The following is a 24,945-nucleotide window of genomic DNA, read 5'->3' on the forward strand; positions in this document are numbered from 1 at the left end:
GCCAGGGTCTTATCCTGGGAGAGCAGGCTGAAATGGTCCAAAACTGGACCTGAAGATGGGCAAGGTGCTCCCAGTTCCCAGTGTAGCTAGAAGGTTGCGGCGGAGCAACAATACTTTATCTGCAAAATAATCTACAAAAGCCACGCAGCCTATATCTTTGCTTCCTTCATTGCCATCTCATAGGTTTTCATAAACAACCTATAAGATGTTCTTGTAGCTTCATCTCAGGCCTTCCGCCACACTCTCTCTAGTCATCTCAGCTCCTGTTTCATCTGCCTCAACTTTAAGGAATACCAAGGAGCCAAGTTGGTATAGGGCGGAGAAGGTGCTGGGGAGCGATCACATTGATGGCTTCAGAAAGGTGGCGATGCCAGTCTTCCACCAGCTCATCCAATGGGCCCACAGAGCTGCCTGGAACCTAATCGGGTCTTTTGGCTCTGTGGGCAAGCATAAATCAGCTCACTGCCTAAACAGGGAGGATTAGGCGTGCATAACTGGGCCTTCAGGACAAAGTGGTCTGACCATGGCACTAACTCCATAGTAATACAGTCCACTTCAATCCCTGAGACAAAGATAAGATCTAGTGTGTGACCCGCTTGGTGTGTGGGAGCTGAAACAACTTGGGAGAGCCCTAGTGCTGCCATGAGGATACCAGGTCCTTAGCTTGAAAGCAGGTCACATCCTCAGCATGGACACTAAAGTCTCCTAGAACCAATAGTCTGGGATACTCCATGCCCAGGCAGACATAGGCTGATTCCGCATTTGGCGTTTGCCCTCCTTTTGCTCTGGGGTTGTTCCATGCGGGCCAGATTTCTTGATTCCGCATTACCGCTGCTCCCGGTTTGGTGTAGTGGTTAAGTGTGTGGACTCTTATCTGGGAGAACCGGGTTTGATTCCCCACTCCTCCACTTGCACCTGCTGGCATGGCCTTGGGTCAGCCATAGCCCTGGCAGAGGTTGTCCTTGAAAGGGCAGCTGCTGTAAGAGCTCTCTTAGCCCCACCCACCTCACAGGGTGTCTGTTGTGGGGGAGGAAGGTAAAGGAGATTGTGAACCGCTCTGAGACTCTTCGGAGTGGAGGGCGGGATATAAATCCAATATCTTCACAATTAGAGGATTTCCCCCGGATTCAATTCCCAATCTGTTCCATGTTTTCCGATTCCGCATTACCGCTGCTCCCGGAGTTCCCCCTCCCTCATACATTTCCCCCCTTTTTTTTACACGCATACATGTTTGCGTTACAACGTAACGTCTTTGTTTGCATTACAACGTAATGCCAGAGGCATAATACTGGCAAAGTCACGTGTTTTCCTTTCGCCCTGCCATTGGCAGGTTAAGCACTATGAAATCTAAGTCGGCGATCCACCGTTTTTATCCACACACGCTGAATGTTAAGCACACAGTTTTCCGTTAAAACCTATAACAAATTACAAACAGATGCATGAAAGGGGGGGGGGAGAAATATGCAGAGGGGTTAAGGGAGAAAGTTTCCCCAACCTATCAAAAATATAAAGCTGTAAACATAATCAAATTTCTGCTCCTGTTTGAGGCCATGGGAGGGGGATCGATAAAGGTGGCAATCATGCATGTTTAAAGTAGTTCGTGCAACACCGCTTTTTATTTAGTTGCATTGCGATGATCTTATTTGGAAAAAAATATAGCAGTCAGGATTGATTTTTTTCGGAGGGGGGAAGAACGTAATCACAATGCAATGGCACATTATCAAATTCACGTGGAATATAGTAAAGAAGGGGGCAGGTGCAAGTAAGTGATGCATTCAGAAAAAAAAATATTGTTACATCGTTATATTGTTTTCGCGTTGTAACGCGAAGAGTTGTTTTTTAAAAAAAATTAATCCATTTCAGGAAAATATTGCATAATTCAAAGGGAGTAAAATTGCGGAAATATGATGAAATAACTGGGCGGAATCATGGGCGTGGAGATATGTGGGTGTGTTCTACTGATGCAAGAAGTTTGACAGCTCACTGGTTTGAGTTCCGCACATAAAATTCTGAGCCTTGGAACCGCAGCAAAAAAAAGATCTGGTATTTTGCCGATCTCCTTAATCTGGGGCAGCATCGCTTTGGAGGCGGGTCAAACTGCCGCCCCAGGCCAAAATGTGCGGAAACCAACATCTGCTCCGGGGGAAACACAGCGTCGGAGACGGGGCAAAGGCTAATGCAGAATCACCCATAGCCTCCATCAGGCCAGGCAGGACACTGGCTGGTGTGTTAGGCGAACGGTACACCAGCCAAATGGCCCTCCTTGGCATCCCGCACATTCAGTGCCAGTGATTCGTGTCTCAGGGAGTGCCCTGAAGTAGAAAGTCTCCAGGATAAGCATTGCCACATACACACATCCCACCTATTAGTCCAGAACTGCTGAAGAACCAAAAAGCCGGGGGGGGGGGGGCAGCTGCTGCAAGGCAACAATTTCACCATCCCACACCCAGGTCTCAGTCATGCAAACCAGGTCTACTGCCTGTTCCACCAGATAATCCTAGAGAACACAGATCTTATTGTTGATAGACCTGGCACTGCACAGCACCAGTGCTGGAGAAGGGTATGATTTCCTATCCCTACAGCCAGCATTAATCAGGATGGGACAAAGATTGGAAGGGGACCGAGCATGTCCATATCTCTGTCTGCTTCCTACAAACCACCTTCTCCCACAGCCATGCTTCCCACCTTCCCTTTCTTCCATGGCCATCCCCTTTCACTCGCACTACTGGTAAGGTGACTGCAGGGCATAACCAACCTTTGTATTCCATTTTTTTTACACTTTTTCCTGTTGGGTGGACTTAGGGCTTCCAGCCAGCCTTTCACTCGGCCCGCTGACAAGGTGACTGTAGTGCATTGGCAAGGCTTTTCCTTGGGCTTCTTTTTGGAGTTTCTCTCTCCTCTGTTCTCTTGGGGCTCTAGCCATGGCTACATCTCTCTTCCATTTTCCTTTCCTTTTTTTTTTTTTGCACCCCTAGAAGCTCATTGATTCACAAAATCTTGAGCAGCAGAAGATACTTATTTCTTATTTTTTAAATGCAAGGACTAAGACAAATTTCATGATTGCTAGAGTGATCTTAGGATCCTTATCACTGAGTAAAAGAGTCAGGGCTTCTGGGAGGATGATTGGTTAAATAAAGATTTAATATAATAATCCTTCATAATCTCAAAAAATCTGCATTCTAGCAGAGCATGAAAGGATGTATCAATCCTGTTGAAGGCACAGATTCTATTTTCTATCTGAGTCTTCTTAATGTCATGGCCCCAAGCTACCTCCACTGTTGCGAGTGACTCTTGGGCCTGGAGGAGGAGGGGAGTTGACTTTACCCTGTGATCATCTTAATGGCAGAGGGTGAACGGGACTGAGGGACAAGATCACTTGGAGCAGTGAGGGTGGGTCCTGGGACCAGGAAGAGTGGGGCAGAATATGGATTGGCCATGTCCTGTAGTGATCTTGCAAAAAAGGTGAACAGGGCCCAGGAATGTGGCCACCCACAACAGTGCAAGTGGCTCCTGGGTCCAGGCAATGTGGGGCAGGAGGGAGGCTGGGCCATGCCCTGCAGTCATCTTGTCTGTGGAGGTGAACGAGGCCTGGGGATGTGGCCAACTACAACAGTAGAGGTGGCTTTCAGGTAGGGCAGGAGGGGGGATGGTCATGCTTTGCAGTTATCTTATAACTGGTGGGTGAACAGTGCCCAAGAATGTGGCCACCTGCAACAGTGTGGGTGGCTTCTAGGCCCGGACAGGGCAGGAGGGGGGAATGGTCATGCTTTGCTAACACTGTGTCATCAAACAGTGAGCAGGGCCTGAGAATATGGCCACCCACAACAGTGCAGGTGACTCCTTTTATGGAGGCCTCACTAAAGAAGAAGGCAAAGTTTAGCCCTGTGTATATTATGGTTGAGCATGTTTGGCTTTATGCAAAAGCCAACAATGTATTATTTGGCCACTGGATGGATCCAAAGTTTCAACGGTACATTTCAGATTTTGTTCAGGTTGAAGGCAGGGGGGGGGGGGGAAGGATAAGGAACAGGAAGATAAATGGATATTCATTCTTCTCTCTCTGCAGGTACACAAACCCTGGAGGTGTTCCTGCTATAGTATACAAAAGGATGCAATTTTATATCATGTAACACTTCCTCATTCTTTTTCAAAATAACAATTCGTTTTTATTATTCATAGGTTGACATGAAGATTATATCATGGTGGGGGGCTAGAACATAGGTCTTCAATTTGTCGAAAAAGAAGTTATGATCACATTCTGCAACCAAATACTGTGTATTTCTAATTTTTTGTTCAATACAAGGCAGAACAAGCATATTCAAATAGGCAAACCTAATTTCTGCTACAGTTTTAAAAAGGGATTCCCAACCACTCATACATGTTGGTTTTTGCTATCTCCTCTTCTTCAACTGAACCATTTCACTGAACCTAAACAACTTGGCTATTGGCCAGATGTCACTTATCCTGCATTTGACAGCCACTTTTTAAGCTATCAACATTTTTTGCTGCAGTAATAAGATCAGGGACCATAGGGGTTTTTTTTTTATTTCTTTGGTACTAGCTCATGAATAAAGCTGAAAAAAATAAGGCATATTTACATAACTGGTCAGTTACAGCTTTCCTAGTTAAGAAGGATATTACAATGATGAACATAGCCAGGGCTTTTTTTGTAGCAGGAACTCTTTTGCATATTAGGAACTGCTTTGCATATTAGGCCACACAGCACTGATGTAGCTAGTCCTCCAAGAGCTTATAGTAGGTCCTGTAAGAAGAGCCCTGTAAGCTCTTGGAGGATTGGCTACATCAAGGGTGTGTGGCCTAATATGCAAAGCAGGGGTGGCTCTATTCATACGAAAGACTTACTCCTTCCGGGCACTCCCGGCCCCGGAGATCGAGGGTATTGAATGTGCCGGTCTGGCATGGGACGTTGGGGAGGGGTTGGCGATCTGGCTGGTGTACCGACTGCCTAACACACCGGCTGGCGCCTTACTGTTCCTACTGAGGGCCGCAGCAGGCTGGGCATTGGAGCACCCAAGGCTCTTGATCTTGGGTGACTTCAATGTGCATGCCGATGACGCGATCTCCAGTCAGGCGATGGACCTGGTGTCATCCATGGCGACACTAGGACTCTCCCAAATTGTTACAACACCCACTCACCAGGCGAGGCACATGTTAGACTTGATCTTCACGGCGGGAGTTTCAGTGGACGATGTTACTGCTGAAGCAGTGCCATGGTCGGACCACTATGCCCTCAAGGCTCGTGTGGATGTCCCACCCCAAACCGTTTAGGCGGCAAGCGTATTTTAGCTCGCCCGCGGAGTCAGATGGATCCGGAACTGTTCCTGACGGCTCTGCGGGATCCCTGGCTCCCTGGCAATTCCTTAGATGACCTGGTAGAGTCTTGGAATGATAGGCTCTCCAGGGCCATCAATGAGATCGCACCTAGGCATCCTCTGCACCCCGCCCTAAGCCGGCACCCTGGTATAACCAGGAGTTGCGGCAATTAAAGCGTGGACTCAGACAACTAGAGAGGCAATGGTGGCGTACTCGAGACGAAGCGACTAGAACATCTTATAGAGAAGTTATGAAGTCCTATGACATGGCAGTCAAGGCCACAAAGAAAACATACTTTGCGGCTAAGATTGCATCTGCAACTTCGCGCCCGGCACAACTGTTCAATACAATTCGGACCCTTATAACTCTGCCACAAGGCAGACCACATTTTAATGAATTGGAGATTGGCTGTGAGGCTTTTGCGAACTTTTTTGCAGATAAGGTCACGTCGCTCCGCCACGACTTCCCCGCCATATTGGAGACAGTATGTGAACCTGAGGCTCCGTGCCTGTCTTCGGAGTGTGTCCTGGATGGTTTCAATGCTCTCAGTCTGGAGGAAGTTGACAGGATTCTCGTGTCTGCTTGTCCTATAACCTGAAATCTGGACCCCTGCCCCTCCTGGCTTATTAAAGCTTGCCAGAGGGAGCTTAGATATCCTGTACAGGATATCATAAACAGATCCCTGATGGAAGGGCATTTTCCAGCACCTCTGAAAGAGGCTGTGGTCTGCCCTCTATTGAAAAAACCAATGTTAGATCCGGCCGAATTGACACACTATCGGCCGGTCTCGAATTTACCCTTTTTGGGTAAACTCATTGAGAGGGCAGTGGCGTTGCGGTTGCAGCGTTTTCTGGAGGATGCTTCCATTCTCGACCCCCATCCATCCGGTTTCCGTCCAGGTCACGGGACGGAGACAGTGCTGGTCGCTTTGATGGATGATCTCCAGCGGCATCTGGATCAAGGCGGCTCGGCAGTGCTGGTGTTGTTAGACCTATCGGCAGCATTCAATACGGTTGACCACCAGCTGCTGACTTGTCATCTCGCCGACGCGGGGATTTAGGGGTTGGCCCTACAATGGCTCTCCTCGTTCCTTGAGGGTCGGGGACAAAGGGTGGCGATTGGGGGTGAGTTGTCCCAGAGGCACACGCTTGATTGTGGGGTGCCCCAGGGGGCAGTTCTTTCCCCAATGTTGTTTAACATCTACATGCGTCCCCTTGCCCAGATTGCCCGGAGATATGGGCTGGGCTGCCACCAGTACGCTGATGACATCCAGCTCTACCTATTCATGGACGGCTGGCCTGACTGTGTCCCAGAAAACCTGGACTGGGCATTACAAGCCGTGGCTAGATGGCTCAGGCTGAGTAGGTTGAAACTAAATCCAGTGAAGACAGAGGTCCTTTGCTTGGGTCGCCGTGGTCTGGGGGGGAAATTCCCCTTCCAGCTCTTGACGGTGTGCCACTGACAGTGGTGCACAGGGTCAAGAGCTTGGGGGTACTATTTGAGCCTGCCTTAACTATGGAGGCTCAGCTAGCTGCCACTGCTAAGTCTGCATTCTTTCATCTTAGGCGGGCGAGGCAGCTGGCTCCCTACCTGGAGCAGGACAATCTGGCAACAGTGATCCATGCAATGGTCACCTCAAGGTTGGATTACTGTAATGCCCTCTACATGGGGCTGCCCCTGTGGTGAACCCGAAAGTTGCAGCTAGTGCAGAACGCCGCCACTCGGCTGTTATTAGGGCTCCCTAGACGGAGCACATTCAGCCGGGCCTTCGGGGACTGCACTGGCTGCCAATAATATACCGAGTCCGGTACAAGGTGCTGGTTATTACCCTTAAAGCCCTATATGGCCTAGGTACCTGCCTACCTTAGGGACCGTCTCTTCCCATATATCCCCCAGAGAGTACTGCGATCTAGCTCTCGAAACCTGCTTGTAATCCCCGGGCCAAAGGAGGCCCAGTTGAAGTCAACCAGGGATAGGGCCTTCTCAATTACAGCCCCTTGCTGGTGGAACCAGTTACTGGAAGAGGTCAGGGCCCTGCGGGATATTGGACAGTTCCGCAGGGCCTGCAAGACAGTCCTCTTCCGGTTGGCTTATAACTGACGGGTACCGAAACATCGAAATATTAAGGAAGTCTATAGATAGCACACTGATATGGATATTAATGTTTTAACTATGTCATTTATTATTGTATTTTAATTCTGAATTTTATTGTTAGAACTTTTATGCTGTGAGCCGCCCTGAGCCTGCTTCGGTGGGGTAGGGCGGGATATAAATCAAATCAAATCAAATAAATAAACAAAAAATCCCCTGATCATAGCAAATTGTTTGTTTTTGTTTTATTTGAAAATATCCATATGAAGAAATCAACTCAGGTATTGTAACATTGGTAAAAGATCAAACCTAATTTTGTTTGGTCAAATATTGTACCTAAACCAGGGGTGTCAAAACATGTGGCTGTTGTCTGCTTCATTCTTTCTTGCCTGCTGTGTTTGGTTGCCATTTTGTGTTTCTCCCCAGCGATCAGTCAGCCAGCAAAGCAGCCTTTCTTGGCTCCTTCTCTCTCCCCCTCCCTTTTCCCAAAGGGAGGAGAAAAGAGGAGGAACCTCAGCCAATGAAAGAGCCTAGCTCTATAGCTCTGCTGGGTGATTTTGCCAGACTCAATTAATCACCCTGAGGAGCTACTGAGCCCAGCCTCCCTTCCTGGTTGAGGCTGCTCCCTCTCCTTGTGCCTTGGAGGAAGGAAGGAAAGAGCCAGAACTTCCCTTGCCCAGTTCTCACCATTGGAAGAAATACAAAGAGCACTTTTAAAACTGATGAGGTTTTATTGAAGGCATGAGCTTTTTGCTTTGTTACAGAGAGGGGGGGTGGGAAGGGAGATTTGTTGGGCTTGCTATGGGTGCAACTGGGTTCCCCTCATCTTTTTCATTGTATTCATGCCCCCAGTCTTTCTCAATAGGAAAATATGTGAACTATTTAGAAGAGAAATAACAACAAGCTAGCATTAGGCTGAGTGTATGTGTGTCTAGCCCAGGTTTACCTAAGCAATTTCCATTGATTTTTCTTTCACATTTTCCCTTGATTGGAGATTTTGAATTTAGACTTCCCAGATAGTAGGCTGATACTAATCATTGTACATGGCTGTCTCTGTTCTTGTACTGCTACATAGGAGTTGTAGTTATTTTTCTGGAGAAGACTATAGTTTTGCAGACAAGCACATAGTCCTCAGTCTGTGCCATGGTGCCTTCACATAATGTTGACCAGCACATGAAGCAACTTATGTACAAAATCTCACAATGCCCAGATGCTTCATGTTTTCCTCTAGGTCTGAGGCTCAAAGCATTGACTATGAGATTTTTGTAATGAATGTCAATAAATCAAAAGTAGGTTTGTGTAAGCCAAAATGCCCTCAAAACAAGGTTGGGGAATTAGTCAGGTGGGACCCTGGCTCACTCGGGATCTCTTCGCAATGTATACAAGATTAACCAACCAGAGAGTGATGCTAAAATAATGGGACTCTAATTTAGTAAAACCAATTATAATTTATTGAGAAAAATATAATCTTCCATACAAGATAAAAATACACATGCAATCACACATACAGTCCTAGGAAATATAGATGGATAGGGGAACATAAAGGGTAGACACACAGGGTAATATTTACCTGTCGTAGTCTTCGAGGAAGGCTCCAATTGGCGACAAGTGAGGAAGCGGGTAAGGGACCCGAAACTGATCAGGAATCAGGGATAGATCTATGCAGCGGAAGGTGGGATACTGATAGAAGCACACATGAGTGGAGTTAGGTCAGAGGTTAAATAGACTACCTTAGACCCTCAGGGTATGGGAGGTATGAGGGAGGAGAAAGGGGAGGCTCTGCAGTGACCATAGGGCTGGACTACTGCAGTAGCCAATAGAAAGTTCATAGGTAGCACCTAATTGGGTGCTTGCTCTTGACCAATGGACTTGCCTTTTAGATTGAAACGGACCAGGGGGAGGCTCCAAAGTGACAGTTGGGAAGAAGAATAGAAGTGACTACTGGGTTAAGATTAGATGGGTTTATCTATAAAGGTGACAATAGAAAATCAAATGTTGGCCTAGGTAATACCCGGGTTGGACAAAAGACTTGGCTCTGGTAGGAGATGGTCTTCCTCTTCTTCTGTCTTCTTCCTGGCACCAGTCTTTGTCCTGAGTTCTGTTGGACAAAGGCATGAGTGGTCTTGCAGGATCCATGCCTGGATAAGCTTGATTGCCTTATGCAGAAGTTGAAGCAGCTGTTGGATATGGAGTCAGGAGACCAAGATGGATTCTGGTGGTGTTAGCCTTTGGTTCATGGAAACAGGCTGAAAACTGTTTGTCTGTACAGTTCATGGTGGCATGGCTTCTTTCACTGCAGCGGCCAAGACTGGGCACACAAGGAGCAGCTGGAAGCTCGTCTGTAGTTCTGGCTAACACGCATCCAGAGATGTAGAATGCTGCTGCACAGCTGAGGCTTATAGTATCCACATAAGCCTTAGAAACTGTGGGCAAAGTCCACTTCTTAGAGCAGATGTGTGCGAGTCAAAACTCCAGGCACCCTGGCAACCCTGGTGATCACGATGTCCATATGTATGAAAAGTAGAGGGCTTTTCCTTACATTTGCAACTTATAGATGTGCACACTTGAACAACATATTCAAGATTGGTACAGCACAGACATTGTCTGCAGTTTTTTATGCAATAATTCATAGCAAGAGATGACATTTATCAGACTGTAAAACAAAATATTGCAAGAGTGTTAATGTTTCTCGCTGGGGAGAAAAAAAATTGTTTGTGCCCCCTTTATACAGTTTATATGTCCGCTACCTGGCATTACATCTTATGACACACATGGCCCGGCCCGACAAGGTCTTATTTATGTCAAATCCGGCCCTCATAACAAATGAGTTCAACACCCCTGACCTAAACTGTCTATGTATGTCAGAAAGGAAAGGAACTGATGATGAAATATAGTGCCTAATGATACACAACTACCCTGCATTCTTCTACAAATGGACCTTAAACTTGTTTGGAGGTTCTAGCAGGGGAGTGCTGCTATTGGCCGAAGAATGGTACACTCCTTCTATTTGGGATGGTTATCCTCTTCCACCAAGCATGCAACTTTGGGAGGGATGCAGTAGTGAAGGAGGTGGGGGACACCCACCTAGCCTGCTAGATCAGCTGTTATCAACTCTAGCAATTAGAGGGGTGACAGATGTCACAGGCAGATTGCCCTCACATCCTAATCTTACATTGTATTATCACGTGTCAAAATTGAAAATTATTTCAGAATGGCTACATACTGATAGAAATGGTCCTTAGAAGTTGTTGGAAAACAATAGTTCCAAAGTACCACTTAGCTATTTACCTTCAAAGGTGGGCATGACCCCATATGAACTGGGAGGTCAGTTCATGAACTGACCTGGTTTGTATCGGTTGGTGAATCGTTTAAAGTTTAAACCCTTGCTTTCTGTTCCCCATGGCTTTTTGCAGGGAGTAGAAAGCAGGGTTTATATGGCTCCAAGCCATTTAAATCAAACAGCTGAGAGACAGGGAGTAAACTGAAGAACCGCCACAAACATAGCACCCCTGCTTTCTGCCCTTCATGAGCCACCATGAACACTTCCAAAATGTATGGAAGTTCATGGTTCAATTCATGAACATCACTTTACAAACCACAATGGCAACATTTGTGATAAACTTTTATTCATCAGCTGGTTTGTTCCCTTCCCTATTTAACCTTAGTATATCAAAAACCCAATACTTTCATACAGAGAATCACTGAAGTCTTAGCAGACCCATTTGGTTTCTCCATAGCTCCCTACCCAAGTAGCTAATAACAGAACTCTTGACATGATGTCATCAGTGTGCATCAAGTTCCACAGTCTACCAAGTGGCTACCAATCAAGTGAAGCAGGGTGGGGAAACTCATTGAACGGTGGCATCAAAATATGCATTTTGTGCAAATAGTTCTGGCCTGAGGTTGCTTCTTTTATATTAGCTTAAAAGAAACAGGCCAAGAGGTTGCTAATTAAACCTTTAAAATGGGCAGGGCACTTGAGAATGGCAACAAAGCTCAGGTGTATTTATCCTTTCCTAAAAGAAGCACTCTTCAATCCTGTTTCTTAAGTACGCTTTTAAAAAGATTCTTATTTTCAGTCCTAAACATGTTTACTTAGAACTGCCATTAAATTCAGTGACCTTACTTCTTTATAAATATGCTTAAGATTCCAGACCTTATATATATATTTTAAAAAAGAAAACCCTAACTGATCTGACATTTCTTTGGTATATATGGAAATATGTTATATAGAGTACACATTAGAATGCATAAAAACTCTTTTGAGTTTAACATTCTCATTGTTATGAATAGTAGATAATCTATACGAAAAATACAAAATTCCTATTTACTTATATGCCTTTTATCTGTTCAGAATCTGATATTAAGCATCTTGCTATGGCTGTAACATCTTCCATGGTCCACTTAAAATGCTCTTGAGCCTCTCTGCCCTTGTTAGTGTACAATATCTATGTAGTTGATATGCACTCATATCAGATTTTTAAATCTATCATTTCAGATTTTTAAATCTTTGCAGGATTTACAACTGCACTTCAGTCTCCTGTGTGTGGATTTTTGTATAATTTTCTCTGAGAGCCAGCTATGCTGTATGAGGTATATTTTCGTTCTTCACACACTATTTTTCCACTGATTGTATGCACTTTTAGGAATGTCCTTGAGTACCCAGCTTGCTGGGGGGGAAGTGTAAAAGACTGGGAAAGGCAATGACAAACCACCCCATAAAAAGGCTGCCATGAAAACATTGTGAAAGCAACGTCACCCCAGAGTCGGAAACAACTGGTGCTTGCACAGGGGACCTTTCCTTTCCTTTTCAATTTTAATCACTCTTCTTCATGCAGAAGTATCTTTTCAGCACTCTAGAGAGATTCTCTTTAACTAATTCCTTTTTCCTTCCCTATGACTATAAACACCACAGCTATTTCTGATATCCTCTACCCTTCTATGTCTGTTGAAACTAACAATATCTGAGACAATAGATTATGCATTTTTCCTACATGGACATGTTGTTTTGTTATTAAGAGGTAGAAGAGATGAGAAGAATCATGGGTTTTGAAAGAATAATGAGGGCCAGCTCATATTATAAAAGAATCACTGGTATATATTCTGTTTTGCTGAATCTGGATGCACTTGCGAACTTTTGTGAAAAGATGATGAAGGGATGTGGGGCAAGAAATATATCTGATTGAGTGGATCTGTATTGCTGTCATGTAGCTGTGATTTTAAAATTAAATATAAATCTATGCAGACATTAGTGACATTAATTTTCCCTAACTATGGCTGCAATAATAAAGACACTTTCCTTGGAGTAAGACCTATCAAATAACTTCTGAGTAAGTAAACCTGCTCAAGATTGGTCATATTCTCAATTTCATTAGAGACCAAATGAAACTGACTAGATTCACCTCATCAGTTTCACTAGAGATTAAAGGGCAGGAGGAACTGTGAAGGAAAAAACAGTGGATGAGTAATGCCAAAAAGCCAACCATGGCATAAAGTGACTGCATCCAACTGTAGTTGCAGGGCAATATGGGTTAGCATCTGGAACACGTGACTGGGGTCTGTTCCCAGAACAGTCATAATATGCATTAACCGAAGTGGTTAATAAAGCATTTGAAAATACATGTAATCAGGCCCATAGCCACAGGGGGGTCCGGCCCCTCCATTAAACCCTCCTTTCCCCTGTAGGGCCCCTCCATCCAGTGCCTCTGCTACCACCCTGCTGCCGCCCACCCCTTCCCTTCCCATTGCAACCCCCCCACACACACATTTCATCCCTGCCACGGCCTATGCCTTCTCTGCCAGCTTGCCACCGCCCACCCCTTCCCTTTGCACACACACCCCAGCGCGCCACCTGCTTGCCCGTCACAGCAGCCTGTGCCTCCTTGCCATGGCCACTACTGCCCTTCCCATCGCCTCCCCTCCCTGCACCTCCCCGCCGCACCTCCTCATCCCTCCGTTCCCCACCCCATGTGGATTTCCAAGCTCTAGTGCTGCGTTCCGGCTATCACATGGATAGCTGGAATGGCGGGTAAAACCGTGCCGTGGGGGCTGCTTTCACAGTCTGTCAGCCCTCGCTGTCACTGACTCCTCCCCTCCCCACTTCCTGGATGGGAGAGGAGTCAGCAATAGCGAGGCTGCGCTGTCAGGACTCCAGTCCTGACAGTCTGCGAGAGCAGCCCCGTGGTGTGGTTTTACGTGGCGCTCCAGCCATCCACGGAGGGGGGGCGCTTTAGATAGCCAGAATGAGGTGCTAGAGCTGGTTCTGGCTTGGAAATCTACACGGGGTGGGGAGAGAAGGAAGGAGGAGGCAGAGGAGGCAAACTGGTGGAGTTTGCATGAAGGGCTCCTCAAGAGAAGCCCTCCGTGCAAACGGGGCCATCTGGCCCTGCGGCCCCCCCACCACCAGAATTCTTACCTCAGGGGTCCCTCCACCCAAAATTTTCTGGCTACGGGCCTGCATGAAATCTTATGCACATTTGCTTGAGAATAAGTTCCAATGAATGAAGTGGGACTATTTATTTACATCCATAATATGGTTGCTAAACCTGCTGCTGAGACAAAATTTCATATAAATGAAATTAGAATATTGACTGAACACCATATTCCATCAACAGCGAATTAATTCCCATAAGCACAAGCTCTAGGGACAGCTCTGTGAAAACTGCGTGGCTGCTTACCTTATGACATGATTGCTGTGACTTTGTATTCATTCATAGCTGACGGTTACATGAAGAGGGATGAAGAGGAATGAAATATTGCAACAATTGTTTTGGTCATATTCTAATATAGAACTTATCAAACTCCACTTACTTTAATGGAGCTTGTGGGCATTAACTGAAAATGCTATATATACATGATATTTATATCATAAAACACTGAGACTTTCCAAATCAATAGATGGACAACAAAGAGCACCAAACAGAAAACCTTACTTGTTTGCCATAGGCCTTGTGCCAAAGTAAGCCTTTGTAAATTAGCCTTTATTTCTTACGTAGCCAGAGGAACAAACAGTAAATGATTTCTTTTACTTCAGTAGCAGCAGTGGGGCCTCAGCCATTATTATAGCTGCTGATGAAGCTGATATTTACCTTAGAATACTTGAAGTCCTCAAGTGACAACATGGGCTATACCATAATTCTAGGCTTGAAGGGAAGAATAACAGCCACCCACCCCCATGATTTTGCTATAGCTCTGGAGTACAGCATATGGGTACTTTGCATGCAAAAGCTAACCAGCATCGCCTGTTAAAAGGACTCAGCTAACAAGACTCTGAAGGCCTTCTGCCTGACATCAGACAGTCTTGAGCTAGCCAGACAAATGATCTGAATTCATGTAATGTAGCCTAATAGGGTAATTGTGCTCTAAACAGAAGCAAGAAAGATCTTTTCTGAGACAAGGCAGCAAAAGATCTTCTCTTCTGGTGCTTATAACCAGGGCCTTTTTTGTAGAAAAAGCCCAGCAGAAGCTCACCTGCATATTAGGCCACACCCCCTGACATTACCATTGTTTTGCACAGGGATTTTTTTTGTAGAGAAAGCACAGCAGGGACTCATTTGCATATTAGGCCACCCCACACACACCAAGCCAGCTGGAACTGCATTCCTCTGTGTGCCTGATTTTTTTTAAAAAAAACCTTCTTATAATCATTACCTTATGTTGTTGCTGTTCAGTTGCACAATTGAGTCCGACTCTTTTCGACCCCATGGACAAAGTCACGCCAGGTCCTCCTGTCTTCCTCCATCCTCTGAAGTCTGCTCAAATTCGTGTTTGTTACATCAGTAACACTGTCCAGCCATCTCATCTTTTGCCATCCCCTTCTTCTTTTGCCTTCTGTCTTTCCCAGCATCAGGATCTTCTCCAGTGAGTGCTCCCTTCTCATTTGGTGGCCAAAGTATTTGAGCTTCAGCTTCAGCATCTGACTTCCAGGGAACAGTCTGGGTTGATTTCCCTTAGGACTGACTGATTGAATCTTCTTGCAGTCCAAGGGACTCTCAAGATTCTTCTCCAGCACCACAGCTCAAAAGCATCTATTCTTCTGCGCTCGGCCTTCCGTATGGTCCAGCTCTCACAGCTATACATTACTACTGGGAATACCAGCGCTTTGACTATACGGACTTTTGTTGGCAGGGTGATGTCTCTACTTTTTATTATACTGCCCAGATTCGCCACAGCTGTCCTCCCAAGGAGCAAATGTCTTTTAATTTCATGGCTACATTCACCATCTGCAGTGATCTTGGATTCCAGAAATGTGAAGTCTGTCACTGCTTCCATGTCTTCTCCTTCCATATTGCTTTGGTGTGATGGGGCCGGATGCCATGATATTAGTTTTTTTGATGTTGAGTTTCAAGCCTACTTTTGTGCTCTCCTCTTTCACCCTCAACAAGTGGTTCTTTAGATCCTCCTCACTTTCTGTCATTACAGTGGTACCATCTGCATATTTGAGGTTGTTGATGTTTTTCCCGGCAATCTTAATTCCGGCTTCTGCTTCATCCAGGCCACCATTCTGCATGATGCCCGCCATTCTGCATGAGCCCGCCTTCTGGTGGGGGAGGGCGGGATATAAGAATAAAATTTGATTTGATGTACTCTGCATATAAATTAAATAAGCAGGGTGACAATATACATCCTTGTTGAACTCCTTTCCCATTCTAAACCAATCAGTTGTTCCATATCCCGTTCTGACTGTTGCTTCTTGACCCTTATGCAGGTTTCTCAGGAGACATGTGTGGTGGTCTGGCACTCCAATCTCTTTAAGGACTTGCCACAGTTTGTTGTGATCCACACAATCAAAGGCTTTAGCACAGTCGATGAAACAGAAACAGACGTTTTTCTGATACTCCCGTGCTTTCTCCATAATCCAGCAAATGTTGGCAATTTGATCTCTAGTTCCTCTACCTCTCCGAAACCCAGCTTGAACCTCTGGTAGTTCCCGATCTACATACTGCTGAAGCCTAGCTTAAAGGATCTTTAACATGAACTTGCCGGCATGTGAAATGAGTGCAATGGTGTGATAGTTTGAACATTTCTTGGCATTACCCTTCTTTGGGACTGGAATATAAACTGACCTTTTCCAATCCTATGGCCACTGTTGCATTTTCCAAATTTGTTGACCTAATATGTGCATCACTTTAACAGCATCATCTTTTAGGACTTTGAATAGCTCAATTGGGATACCGACATCTTCGCTCGCTTTGTTGTTAGTAATGCTTTCTAAGGCCCATTTGACTTCACAGCATGTGACTTCACAATATGTAGTGTCTGTAAACATGAAAATAATATAAGCTAAGAATCATCCAGGCCTTGCTGTATTCCATCACAACAAACACACAGGTATAATTCATGTGCTTGAAGCTGACTGTTTTATAGGATTTATTCTAAATTTTATGAGTGAAATCCTGTGACTCTGCTCAGTTAAGGATACTATGCCCAACCAGCAGAGGAGTCTATTGCGTCAGCAAAAAGTTGCATTGATAAAATTTGCCCTGTGTTGATGGAATGGAGTGGACCATCCTTAGCTGAGTAAAATAGTAGGCTGCAACTGAATGCCAGCATGGTATAGTGGTTAAGAGCAGCGGACTCTAATCTGGAAAACCAGATTTGTTTCCCCACTTTTCCACATGAAACTTGCTGGGTGACCTTTTACTAGTCACAGTACTTCACAAGGGACTTGTTGTGGGGAGGAGAAAGGGAAAGAAATTGTAAGCCTCTTTGAGACTCCTTAAAGTAGAGAAAAGCAGGGTTTAAAAATGAACTCTTCTATATTTTATGTATAAATGTTTATTTATAAATACAGCTTCCCCCACACACACATTGTTAAAAATTGGGAACTAATCACTAAAAAAAATCCCAAAGCAAGCCCAGTTCTAAATAACTTTTTTTTTTAAAAAAATGTAAACAAGCATAGTTTTGATAACTGTGCTCTGATTACCTTCATTCCAAAAATGTTAGCATTGGATGGAATTTCTAAGGAAGAAGAAGAATTGCAAATTTATACCCCACCTTTCTCTCTGAATCAGAAACTCAGAGTGGCTCCCCCCACAACAGACACCCTGTGAGGTGGGGGGGGGCTGAGAGGGCTCTCACAGCAGCTGCCCTTTCAAGGACAAGCTCTGCCAGAGCTATGGCTAACCCAAGGCCATTCCAACGTGTGCAAGTGGAGGAGTGGGGAATCAAACCCAGTTCTCCCAGATAAGAGTCCTCAGACTTAACCACTACACTAAACTGGCTCTCAGTTTTTGTTTTAGATAGTCTTTTTATGTAATGGATAAAAATATCCTGATTCATGGCTGCAAACAATGATTGTAAAATTATTGTTCATCTCCGAGAATAGGAAGAATGAGATCTGAACCAAACTAAATATGTATTACCACCAATACATAACATTATTGGGTATCATTTGAACTCAGTTATCGTTACTTATACACAAAATATGGCTTTTTCCCATCTCTTTGACTTTCAATATGTATATAGTTTTTCTGAATATTGCAGAATATTTTTATCAATGAGTTTATTTATTTACTTTATTTATAGTTAAATTGGAGACCAATGTGGTTCACAGAATTCTCCCCTCCTTCATTTTATCTTAACATTTCTGTGAAATAGGTTGGGCCATGTGTGTGTGTGACTGGCCCAAAGTCACACACCAAGCTTCCATGACAAAGAAAGGATTTGAATGTGACTCTCTAGCTCCTTTTAACAGCCTAATCACTATGCCATGCTGTCTATGTGTTATGGATTTTTAGTAGTGTTAGTGTTCTCAAGGACACTAGTGCTTACTACTATAGTAAGCTGAACAAAGCAGGAGTCAAGTTGCACCTTTAAGACCAACCAATTTTTATTTAGAACATAAGCTTTCGTGTGCTCTTAAGCATACTTCATCAGATGAGGAATCCAGCACTTCCTATAGTAAGTGTAAGACTAAATGTCCTCTTGTCTTTCAGGGAAGAGCTTCACTTTGACCATCACAGTCTTCACAAATCCACCACAAGTAGCTACATACCACAGAGCCATCAAGATAACAGTGGATGGACCGCGAGAGCCAAGAAGTAAGTATTCAAAGATCACTAGATTCTATTTAAAAAATAATAATCACATAAATGTGTAGAAAATGTTCTATTCCACTGTATTTTAATTAGACATTTAACTGAGCTGTATGCAAACTGCATAGCATCTTGGCTAGCCTTTATACATATGGCTAACTTTCAAGATTGGAGAGCATATAATTTATCAGGAAATGTAAAAGTTTTAAACCAGAATTGCATTAAGGAAAGAGTCTATTGATGTGGAAATAGCTGAAATGCTTTCCAATTGAAGAGAAAGAATAGTATAGTATATACAGAAATGGACAAAGGATGTGGAATAAAAATACATCCATGCATGTTATTCAGCATTTTCGGCTCACTTTGACTTCCAACTATTAATAGAAATGTTATTTTTAGAAACAAAATAGCCTGTTCAGACCCCCCCCCCCCCCAGTGTTGGCAGACAGCAGAAGTGAGGGGGGGCAGGGTGGAGTCAGACAGACAATCCTAGTTGTTATATGTAGTTTATTGTGCTAGTTTCCAACTTAAGAAAACAGTAATAACTGAAGATGGCACTTAAAGCAGACAGATGGAATTTATTCCACTAAGGCAAAGATTTTTCGCAGTCATGCTTGCCAGTTTCTTCATTTTTATCAATTAAGAATGAGTAAATAATAAATGATATCTCCAGGGATATTTCCAGAAAATACATCTAAGCACAGTGCCTGAAGGGAGGGAAAGCCCTGGAAGCCACCATGTTGTTGGACTGACGCAATATGTTCCATTATTACCCAGGTGATAATTAACCTCTTTGTAGAATGTTCATATTAGTATTGAGATGTCCTCTGTAAATTGAGGTTTGTGGTTTTCTTCTCTTATTCCCCCCACACATTTGGCAGAGGGAGTAGCTTAATAGATGTCAAAACAGGGAGAGCAAAGAAACACCCATGGGACCAAAGTTTGGATTATCAGGTTCCAGATCAATTCTGTGTGAAACCTTGGCATCAGTAGTGTTAATGAAACTGCCACTGACTGTAATCAAACAAAGAAAACTTTACATATTATTTTTACATATTTGTTTTTGTTTTGTTGTTTCCTTTTCACAACTATAAGCTTTGACCAGGTTCTCAATTGCTATAAATTAACATGCCTTTCTCTTAATATCCAGAGACAAGTACAATTGAACTCTGAAGGGAATTCTGGCCATCATACTCCTTTTAAATGCTTTCCCTCTATTCAAAATAATAGCAGATGGGGGCACCTTTTGGGGGGGCTCATAGAAATGGACCTGCTAGTCCAATCTTTTTGAAACTTGGGAGGTTTTTTAGGAGAGGCACTAGATGCTATGCTGAAAATTTGGTGCCTTTATACCTTAGGAAAGCAGTTCCTCCAAGCCCCAGATACCCATGGATCGATTCTCCATTATACCCTATGGAGATTGATCTCCTTAGGGTATAATGGAGTGCCCAGCGGATGTCCCCCCCCCCCCCACTTTCTGATAATCCTGAAGCATGGGGAGAGCCTCCAAACTAGGGAATCCCTTGCCCAAACTGGGGACTGGCAACCCTAGGTGTGAAAGATTTTTGAAAAAATAACCCAAGTCTTTGTATTTTAGTGTCTCTGAATTGTTATTGTCAAAAACATATAAAGCTAGGTATTTCTAAATTCAGAAGATTTTACTCATCTATAATAAACATTTTCCCTAAATAAATTTTAAAAACCTTCCTTAGTTATCCCAACCTTCACAAAATCTTCTAGTAATCCCCGGGCCAAAGGAGGCCAAATTAAAAACCATCAGAGACAGGATCTTCTCGATTGCAGCCCCCTGCTGGTGGAACCAACTATCAGAGGTAGTGAGGGCCTTGCGGAACCTTGCGCAGTTCCTCAGGGCCTGCAAGACTGTTCTCTTCGGGCTGGCATTTAGCTGATATGGTGCCTGTATTTCAGGGAATTGGAAGAAATGCCATCGCCACTGAAATAGCACCAAACTAATATTCTGTTCTTAACTGTTTTAACTATTGAATATTTTGTTTAACTGTGGAATGTGTAATTTCAATACTTACTGATTTTAACTGTCTGTTGGGATTTTATGCTGTGAGCCGCCCTGAGCCTGCTTTGGCGGGGGGCGGGATATAAATCAAATAAATAAATAAATAAATATTTGCCCTACACACAGTCTCAGTGATTGAAGGAGGTGTTTTAAAAGGGGCATTTCAGCATGATGAAACTGGTGATAATTTTGAAAAGTCTACCCAGAACTAGGAGGAATCTTGGGTGGACAGAGTAGGGAGCACTGCCAAAGTGGGTGAGCCACTAGCCACCAGTGATTTTACTCTTTAAGCAGAACTATATACATTGTAAACATAAGAAGAAGATGATGATATTGGATTTATATCCCACCCTATGCTCTGAATCTCAGAGTCTCAGAGTGGTCACAATCTCCTTTACCTTCCTCCCCCCCTCCGCAACACTCAACCTATGAGGTAGGTGGGGCTGAGAGAGCGCTCACAGAGGCTGTCCTTTCAAGGACAACTCCTATAGAGCTATGGCTGACCCAAGACCATTCCAGCAGCTGCAAGTGGAGGAGTGGGGAATCAAACCCAGTTCTCCCAGATAAGAGTCCACGTACTTAACCATTACACCAAACTGGCTTTTATTCTTTAATGTAAATTGTCATGTTAAAGATTAAAAGACCAATTTCTACAGAATTCTTGGGATAGGCAAGTCATTGTTCTGGGTGTGGTGGTGCATCCATTGGCTTGAGCTTGACTATAGCTTTGAACGTATGCTACTTCCCACCCACCCCTACACACCCACACACACACACTCATACAGTTTTGTATGGCTGAGTTTTGAAGTATTCTTTTGTGGTGGAAAGAAGAATGAGCAAAAGAAGGTTGTTAATTTATTCTTGTCCTAAAATCACCAGCAGTCAACTTGTAGTTATCTAATATTTTCTCAAATTTATAACACAGCAATACTGCTACTACTAATAACAGCTTTACTTTTATAGTTTTCATGTGGTACATTTGAATTATAATGTCTTTATTTTCCATGTTGAAAGGCATCTGAAACTGGCACTAATTCATTTTAAGATACATTTTACTGGAGACAGTGCTAAAATGACTTAAAAGATTATTTTCCATTGCTGTGAATTTATGATTCATAAATAGAATCAACTTCTTATGAGTGTACTAGTTTTTAGAGAAAAATCATACCTAAATTAAGAAAGCAAGGGTTTCTAAATTACCTATTTCTTTCAAGGCTGTTAATTATTGTATCTCTTCTAATAAAAATGCATCTCCTATCTTCGAATTGCATGTTTGAGGCTGCATCCTAAGAAAACTTTCCTAGGAGTAAGGCCTATTGAATAGAATGGAACTTATTTCAGAATAGATGTGTTTAAGATTGCTCCCTCAATGTATCTCTATGATTATTTTTAGTTTTTATAATTCCAAACTTACTTGCCTGAGCCCACTACATTTGTTCATAGAAACTTACTCACAAACAAGTTTCTGTGAATTGCAAAAGATTGCTGGGGGAATTGACAAGGGAGGGAGAAATCTTGCATCTATCGCTTAGAGAGCAATCCTAAGCAGATCTACTCAGAAGTGAGTCCCATTTTATTTAGTGGAAGTTATTTTCAGGAATAGTTGATTGCAATCAGTGTGCTGAATTGCTCCTCAATGGTATTGCCTCTTTATAAAAGCATGAGAGGAAATGATCCCTGGACTGGGTCCTTTACCGTTGCCCACCAGTACTCTACGCCAAGTACCAGTTAAAGTACCTGTAAAAAACCCAAAAACAATAACCAAGTATTTAGTATGCTAGTCTTAATGAACAGACCACCCTTTTCCATGAGCAGGAAATTGTATAATAGTATAATATTGAACAGTAAATAAAACTAGGTACCAAATACTCTGATAATATTTACACTTTTTTGGAAATAAACTTTTATTAGTGTGGTTTATTTTCATGTAGATGCATACAGACTTATATAAGGTGCTCCTTTAATTAAAAAGTTCCCAAGCCACAAGGAATAAAATCAGCATCTTAAATTGAGGCAGGAAACAAATAGGCAGCCATTCTAAAAGCAGCATAATGTGCTGATAAAGACAAATCTTACTCAAAACATGGATTGTCCTTTCTGAACTAACTGTAGTTTTCAGGTTGCCTTTAATGACATCCACACATATAGCAGATTGCTGCAATCCAGTGGCATGGCTAAGTAGTGCTAGGTTGGCAGAACCTAGGCAGTGAGGCACTTTGCAAACAAAATAAAGGTGAAAGAAAAAAGTTCTGGCAACAGCACTAATTATTTTCTCTGTTGACAGAACCAGATCCAACCATACTGTTTATATTGTCTGTCAGATCACCCAATCCAGTTCTGGTAAAATAATTTATCATAGATTTTCACCCTTCCCAACTAGCATAACATCTATTTTATCTGATTTAGAATAAAGTTTGAGTCCAGTGGCACCTTTCAGACCAACAAACTTTTATTCAGGATATAAGCTTCCCCATGCACACATACTTCTTCAGATATATATTGGAATACATATTCTTCAGATACATATCATGAATATTCCCAGAATAAAACTTTGTCGGTATTAAAGGTGCCACTGGACTCAAACACAAACTGTTCTACTGTTTCAGACCAACATGACTATCCACTTGAATCTGGATTTAATGTCAGAAATTTTACCAGGACACCCATGCAATTACCTAGGGCCAAGAAGAGACTCTCTGGATTTGTCCTTAAAGAACGATAGAGTTGGGTGTCATCAGCATAATGATGGCATTCGACCCCAAGCTCCAAACAATCATGTTCAGAGTTTTAACATATATACTCAGCAGTGAGGTTGAGAAGATCAAAATTCCAGATCTTGGTGGGAGGGGGGCAGTAGTTCTCACATGCATCTGATCAATATAAAAAGTGTTAAATACAGAGTAAACTGCTGATGGCATCTGAAGGACAAATTGGCCAATCAGCTGCCACACTTTTTCCTCTTACTTTTACTGGGAATATAACTACAAAGAAGATTTATTTCATTCAGACCCCTACCATTATTTTTCTTACCCCTTTGCAAATTTGTCATGCCCGCCAACCAGATTCCATCCCATGTACTCACGTCTCATGAAACACAATTTTCTGTTTTATTTCTGAAATGACACTATATCATGACAATCAGCTTGAATCTGGGAACAAGCCCTACAGGTATCAGTTAACCCATCTCCTTCTCTATGCTTAGCCTCTGGTTTCATTTATCAGTTGACAGAAGATGTGATCAACCTCCAAGCAACCTATTTTCAAAGTATTGATTAGCAGTTTGTGTAAAACTAAAAGAAGCCATGTTGTATCAGGCCATGTTGTATCAGGCCAATGGCCCATCCAGTCCAACACTCTGTGTCATACAGTGGCCAAAAAACCAGGTGCCATCAGGAGGTCCATCAGTGGGGCCAGGAGACTAGAAACCCTCCCACTGTTGTCCCCCCTCAAGCACCAAGAATACAGAGCATCACTTGTCCCAGACAGAGAGTTCCATCTATACCTTGCGGCTAATAGCCACTGATGGACCTTTGCTCCATATGTTTATCCATTCTCCTCTCGAAGCCATCTAAGTATGTAGCTGCCACCACCTCCTGTGGCAGTGTACTATTATTGAAAATGATTTGATAGGTGTTGTGAAGAGCTAAGAAAATTAATCAGTTCCTAAGAAAGATCTGTTGTGTTGGTAGGAATGGAGATTCAATATAAGATTTTTGCCTTTTAAAATATTGGGTAAGAAAATGAAGGAAAAAGCAAGTATGGCTATGAATGATGTCTAGGGATTAAACCATATATTTTCCACTATTTGTATTACCTCTAAAATTCAGCAATGAGCTGTTTGAACTTCTTTTAAAATATCACCCATGAAATGTGGGCTCTACTTTGGAAAGCATAGCAAGCCCTGTTCTGAAATCTCTGCTCGCATCACACGTAGGTTGCTTTGTGTAGCACCACAGATCAGAACGGAAATGGAGTCTCTGTGTGCTCAGTGCCTCTCTTGCTGGCAGCCAGTGAGTAAACAGCCTGACTCAAACACAAAGTGGTTGAAGATGAGGACTTGAGAAAAGGGAACTTTGTGATAGCAAAAGTGGAGAGACAAGAGTAGGTGGAAGAAACTTGCTCTGCAGTCAGACAAGACATCAATTTGTCACCTTTTTCTCATTTCCCCCCTCCAGTTGGCATCTAACTCTTTACTCTTTCTTTATTACTCTTATGAAAGTCCCTGCATACATGGGAACGGGATCATTCTTATAGAAATGGAAATACTGATTTCTTGTTTGTAGATTAGAGCACCTTTACTAGGGTTGCCAGGTATGTGTTGGGAAATCTCTGGAGACATTGGAGGTGGATCCAGGAGAGAGCGGGGTTTGGGGAGGGGGGACATCAGTATGGTACAATGCCATAGAGTCCACCCTTCAAAGCAGTCATTTTCTTCAGGGGAGCTGATCT

At 43.4% G+C, this 24,945-nt stretch overlaps 1 protein-coding gene across 3 annotated transcripts in view; it reads left to right on the top strand.

Moving 5' to 3' along the window:
• RUNX1 (RUNX family transcription factor 1) overlaps positions 1-24,945 on the top strand; it is a 318,736-nt gene that overhangs the window by 200,597 nt on the left and 93,194 nt on the right. For all 3 annotated transcript variants that reach the window (XM_060234284.1, XM_060234281.1, XM_060234282.1), the window contains exon 5: positions 18,366-18,470. In XM_060234284.1, the coding sequence (XP_060090267.1) occupies positions 18,366-18,470 (105 nt within the window). The remainder of the gene's footprint in view (positions 1-18,365; positions 18,471-24,945) is intronic.

Source organism: Heteronotia binoei, chromosome 3, assembly GCF_032191835.1.
Source record: "Heteronotia binoei isolate CCM8104 ecotype False Entrance Well chromosome 3, APGP_CSIRO_Hbin_v1, whole genome shotgun sequence".
NCBI classification, from domain to species: domain Eukaryota; kingdom Metazoa; phylum Chordata; class Lepidosauria; order Squamata; family Gekkonidae; genus Heteronotia; species Heteronotia binoei.